Source organism: Lactuca serriola, chromosome 4, assembly GCF_051521515.1.
Source record: "Lactuca serriola cultivar US96UC23 chromosome 4, Lser_US96UC23_V15, whole genome shotgun sequence".
In the NCBI taxonomy this organism is placed as follows: domain Eukaryota; kingdom Viridiplantae; phylum Streptophyta; class Magnoliopsida; order Asterales; family Asteraceae; genus Lactuca; species Lactuca serriola.
Window position 1 is genome coordinate 325,511,461 of NC_136411.1, and position 6,000 is coordinate 325,517,460.

Sequence of the window (6,000 nt, forward strand, 5' to 3'; positions counted from 1 at the left end):
CTAAAGAAATCATTTATAAGTACTGAATGAGTATAAAAATAAAAATGACTTATTTTGAAACAAAAAAATATTAAGGACTAAATATGTACAAAAACTATTAAGAACTAAATGTGTACAAAATAAGAAATATATTACCTATTAAGTTATTTCTAAGCTAACCTGGAGTAACCGATCATAAAGACTTAATATGTACAGTTTGAATATGAACGAAAAAAAAACTCAATAACCAAATATATATACAAATCAAAAAAATATATTACCCTTTTAAATCATTATAACTTTTTAATAATTTACAAAGAATTCGTCCGATCACCCCTGTTTTAAAACTAAAAGCAAAATATCAATTTCGCTCGATCTCCATTCTCCAAAATATCCATTTCCATCACTGCAACAGAATTTGTTCAAAAAGGAACACGTACTCGCCACTTCTTTCATCTCAACGTGACACATCTTGAAGCTGGCATCACGTCGACATGGGTTTGGCCCCCTGCTTCCTCATCATCAATATCCAAATCTCTGGCAATTTAGTAATAATGACTTCTAGGTCAACTGATGCAGACCATACCCTTTTAGAGTTTTACTAATTCACTACCATTAACAAGTGTTCATCAATCATTTCTTTTGTTGCTCCAAAAACCTCTCTCTCGAGTCTCGATCCCCCTCTTCTTCCCGATATCCCACTCATTTTGATTCAATGCCATTCATATATGAATTGTTTGCATAATTCTTCGATTTGTGTCTGATGGGTAATTGGCAATTTTCTTCGTGGAATTTGAGATCCCTTTTCAATTCTAGGAATTCCGCAGAAACCTCTCAGGTGAGTTTGTTAAGGGTTTTTTTCTCTTCTTGTCTACGTGTGAAGAAATGGATTTCTTACCTGATTTCTCCTTCTGGAGTACAATTAGACTTAAGGGTCTTCATAATCTTGTGATTTTAGTTGTAATTAATTACTTACATTGATTATAAGCCTGAATCCTTAGCTTACATATGCGTACTTTACGAGCTAAAAAATTGCAGATTACAGTAGTGAAATCAAGTAGAAATAGTTCAAAATCTAAGCTCCATTTTCAAGCTTGTATAACTTCACTTAGCTTTAATGCTTGAAAATTTTGATCTTTATGAAGTTAAAGACAATAAAATTTTCCCTCTGAACTACTGAATCACGTGGTTACTTCTTTCTGTTGCTCTAGTAAGAATCATATCTCACTAGTTAAGTGGAAATGTGATAATTGTTATTCCATAATTAGTCATATACTGATACTCATATTCCCAAATTGATGCTAAAACATTCAATTCAATCTATATCGTTTTCTATTTATAGCCAATTTTACCAAATCCAATTCAATAATGGCATTCAAACTGTATCATTTCCCACTTCAAGACTGATTTCTTAAAGTTCTACAGAATGCATCAAGCAAGAAGCAAGACATTTCAACCGAAACAAATCGGTTTTCTCATCTTTATTCTCCTTTAGTAAATGACAAGAAAGCTGAGGTACCACTTACCAAAACTATTATATAATACATTCTCTTGATTATAGCCCTAATGATTTAATCCTCTTCTTTTTGGGCCTATTTTATAGAGTAGAATGAGAAATGGACAGCTTGGAACTCATACCATGAGATCTCATGGATTTATGGTTGCAAAAACTCACATCCATGATTGGTTGATTCTCTTACTACTTGCAATTCTAATGATTGTTTTAAATTGTATCCATCCGTTTTATCGTTATGTTGGAAAAGATATGATGACAGATCTTAAGTACCCGTTGCAGGATAACACTGTTCCGATTTGGTCTGTTCCCGTAAGTAATCTTTTTATTGTTTAAATCGGTGTTTGGATGTGCATTTTCAAATGATTATTGTGAGGTTTGATTCTAAGCAGTGTGGAAGTTTCAGTTCCAATGTGGATTGAGATTCTTGTGGGGCTCTAGGCTCTTATGTCAGCCAGCTAGTGGGCCACTGTGTACCTGATTTACATTTACAAATACTCGTAGGAGACAGTGTAAACCAACTATTCAAAATTATAATCTTATTTCGTTATTGTTGATTAGGTATATGCAATATTGTTTCCATTGGCTATCTTTTTGGCTTTCTATTTTCGTAGAAGAGATGTCTATGATCTTCATCATGCCACATTAGGTGACCAAAGGCTATTATCATTATTATTATTTTTTTATAAATGATGTCTAAATGATATTTGAGAAAATGGTGACATATTTGGGAATACATGAAAAGTAAAATTTGTAAAGAGTTGGGACAAAAAAGGAAAAAGGGAAAACCCTATTTTCCTTTCTTCTTCAATTGAAACATTCTATCTACTTTAAGTAAAAAAAAAGTAACTATAGCTTACTAGATTAAATTAAATAATGTATACTGTATACACAGGGATTTTATTCTCAGTATTGATAACCGGTGTTATAACGGATGCTATAAAAGACGCGGTTGGCCGACCTCGCCCCGACTTTTTCTGGCGATGTTTTCCAGATGGAAAAGATGTATGTTTTTTTATAGTAAATTACACGAATGGTCCCTATGGTTCGGGGTAATTTGCACGTTTGGTCTCTAACTTATTTTTTTAACTCGGAAGGTCTCTACAGTTTGTTTTTGTTGCACGCTTGGTTCCTATCTTACCCAAAAAGACTATTTTGCCCTTGATTTTTTAGATAAGACAGGGACCCAGCGCGCAACAAAAACAAACTGTAGGGACCTTCCGAGTTAAAAAAATAAGTTAGGGACCAAACGTGCAAATTACCCCAAACCATAGGGACCATTCGTGTAATTTACCTTTTTAAAAAAATAATAATAAATTTAAATTCGAGTTACTAAAGTACAATGATTATTTTCAGTTTTATGATCAATTAGGAAACGTAATATGTCATGGCGATAGCAAAGTTATAAGAGAAGGCCACAAGAGTTTCCCAAGTGGACATACTTCATGTGAGAGCACCAAATGTCCCTCGATTTATGTAAAATAAAATCCGTATGTTTTAATTCTAGTCAATAAAAATCCTAATAAATTATAATTTTATTACAGGGTCTTTCTCGGGTCTTGGATTTTTGTCGCTATATTTATGTGGAAAAGTAAGAGTGTTTGATCGAAAAGGACACATTGCAAAATTATGTGTGGTTTTTTTGCCTTTACTTTTTGCATCTCTTGTTGGGATTTCTCGTGTGGATGATTATTGGCATCATTGGCAAGACGTATTTGCCGGAGGTCTTATAGGTAAATTCACACCTCTTGACCAAACAATCATATGTTATTCAAATCCAAAACATAAGGGTAAAATGGTAATTTACTTGTTGCAGGTATGATGGTGGCCACATTTTGCTACTTGCAATTTTTCGCACCACCGTATCATGCCGAAGGTATCGATAAATGTGTGTTTTTTTTTTTTTTTTCTTTTATAACTTTATATGTTTCAAATTACCAATTCTGTCTCATAAATTTGTAATAAAATGAAACGTGATTGGAAATGAAGGTTGGGGACCTTATGCATTTTTTCGGGCTTTAGAGGAGTCTAGACCTACGATTGTTGAAACAAACGTGCTTTGTGAAGAAATTGAAGAATTGGATAATAATCCTGATTTGAGGTTGAATGATGTTGAAATTGGCATTAGGTAGTTTGATATATTTTGCAATGTTTAGAAGTTTATATTTTTCTTTCGTTTTTTTTTTTTTTTTTTTTTTTTTTGCTACAAATTGGTATAGTTATGATTGTTTGTATTGATTTCCACAAGATTTGTTTGGTTTGCAAAGAAATAAGGAGCATTGATTAGTGGTTAAACGGTTAATTGTACAAGGATGTACATATATGATCAAGCTATTTAATCGAATGTCAACTTTAGTTTGTTTGAGTGGACTAAAATGATTGGAAGAAATTCAATATTTTTATTTTGAGTTTTTATGATACAAGGTAAAGAGAAAGGTGATTTATTTAACATTTACATGGTAAAGGATATTCAAGATACTATGGGATGCAATTCTTCCATGAGACATTGACAAATCAAAATTTTTTTTTTTTTTGTCATACGATGTATTTGTAGAGATAATTGAGAAACATGTTAAAAAGATAGAATATTTGTTATAATCAATTGATATATCTTTAATGAGTTATTAAATAACATATGTTTGATGTAAGGTATCAATGCCATACTTATTTTATCTTTCTAATCAATTCAATTATTTAATCTAAATATATATAAAAAAAAATACTATGTATTCAATTTAGGTAGGGTGGTTCAAACATATTTTGGGCCCGGTGTGAAAAAAAAAAAGGCCCCTAAAAAACTATCTAAAACATAAAACGAGGGACGAATACAAGACAAAGAACAAACAAACAGTTTTATTATACATAATGAAGAAATGTTTTAGGGAACATTCCATATACTTCAAAAGCAACCAAGTTTTATGTCTTCACCGAGAACAACAACCTAGTTTGGGTGTCAAACCAAAAATAGCAGGCACGTATTCCACTTACATGGGCTTTAACTACGAATGTATTGTCGTCTAAAATGACAATTTTAAATTTTGAATATTAGGGATCCAACAAGCAAACACGTCTTTTCACTTTTTTAAAGAGGTCACACTTTTTCACTTATGCACAACAAATACAAAATTTAATTTACTTAAATAATTTATTAAATATTATTTTATCTAAGACTAATCGATTAAAGTTGTATATACAACTAAATAAAACAAGTTGCTGCTTCTAACTTAGGTAAATAGCATAAAAAACACTCCGTTTATATAAAAATTCTAATTTGACACCGTGTTTTTTTTTGTCTCAAATTTGACACTGTGTTTTCCAATTTGTTACAATTCTGACCACTTGACCGGTCAACCAGGCTACATGCTGACGTGTCAGTTTTGATGACGTGACATGCTGACATGATATGCTGACATGTCAAAATTGAATTTTTTTTCCACAAAAAACACCAAGTTTTCAATTTTTTCGATTTTGACACTAAGTTTAATATTTTCTTTCAATTTTGACACTATATTTTTTTTGTTCCAAATTGAACATCATTTTTTCTAATTTTGTTCAATTTTGACAATTTTCCATTTGAAAGCGTATAAATATATATTTTTTGTTTAAAAACCACATTCTTATTTAAATACAAGGTGTTTTTTTTTTTTTTTTTTTTTTTTTTTTTTTTTTTTTTTACATTCATAGCATAATGTATATATGCATTAGTTATATCATTAGAATCAAACTAACCATAAGCTTCTAATAAGATGTAAAATTTTCAGGGGTTGTAAACTTGACATCCAGGTTTTGATCGACTATACGTCTCCAAACCTCCAAACTCGTTTTAAAGTTGCATATTTAATATAAAGTACGGTTTTATATAACTAATACATATTTATACATAAAATTATGGTTTGAATTTAAAAAAAAACCATCGTATTTATACAAAACTTTGGTTTTTAATTGAAAAAAATGTATTTATACGGTTTAAAATGTAGTAAAAAAATATATTTATAATGTTTCAAACGAAATATGGTCAAAATTGAACAAAATTTGATAAATGATGTTCAATTTAGAACAAAAAAACATAGTGTCAAATTTGAAAGAAAAAATTAAACTTAGTGTTAAAATCGAAAAAATGCGAAAACGTAGGGTCAGCTGAGTTTAGGTAGTATGTATCAAGACAAGCAAACAGTTGTTATGTCGTTAATAAATACAATTAAAAATAAATTAAACTGAATAATTCTCATGGCTTTAGCAAGTTATACATTCCTTTTAAAAAACCACATTTATGAATATCAATGGTTTTAATAAAATAGTAAATTTTATAAAATAGTGAAAAATTGAAAACATAAATACTATACAATTTAGCAATAGTGTTTTTGTAAATACGAAAAACCAAGGGGCCCAAAAACCAAATACTATACAATTTAGCAATAGTGTTTTTGTAAATAGACTAAAGATCAAGGTGATTTTCGTAATTTACCTGAAACCCTAGTTCCCTCTCCTCTTTTATAAGTTATAACTAT

General features: G+C 30.3%; 1 protein-coding gene across 2 annotated transcripts; it reads left to right on the top strand.

Annotated features, from left to right (window-relative positions):
• The first annotated feature begins 340 nt into the window (after nt 1–340).
• On the top strand, nt 341–3,854 carry LOC145097407 (putative lipid phosphate phosphatase 3, chloroplastic). 2 transcript variants are annotated; one of them, XM_079034957.1, is made up of 9 exons: nt 341–817; nt 1,405–1,494; nt 1,583–1,804; nt 2,054–2,141; nt 2,388–2,497; nt 2,849–2,939; nt 3,037–3,225; nt 3,309–3,368; nt 3,482–3,854. In XM_079034957.1, the coding sequence occupies exons 1-9, from the start codon at nt 743–745 to the stop codon at nt 3,622–3,624; spliced, it is 1,068 nt and encodes a 355-aa protein (XP_078891083.1). In that variant the 5' UTR covers nt 341–742; the 3' UTR covers nt 3,625–3,854. The 2 variants fall into 2 exon arrangements, with proteins under 2 accessions (XP_078891083.1, XP_078891084.1); XM_079034958.1 differs by having other exon boundaries at nt 1,588–1,804.
• The last annotated feature ends 2,146 nt before the right edge of the window (nt 3,855–6,000 follow it).

What these genes read in the sequence shown, in the direction of transcription:
- LOC145097407 (XM_079034957.1), top strand. Translation starts at nt 743, where the DNA reads ATGGGTAATTGGCAATTTTCTTCGTGGAATTTGAGATCCCTTTTCAAT. An exon ending in TAAATGACAAGAAAGCTGAG is followed by an intron (nt 1,495 to 1,582) that starts GTACCACTTACC and finishes CCTATTTTATAG; the next exon opens with AGTAGAATGAGAAATGGACA. An exon ending in TTCCGATTTGGTCTGTTCCC is followed by an intron (nt 1,805 to 2,053) that starts GTAAGTAATCTT and finishes ATTGTTGATTAG; the next exon opens with GTATATGCAATATTGTTTCC.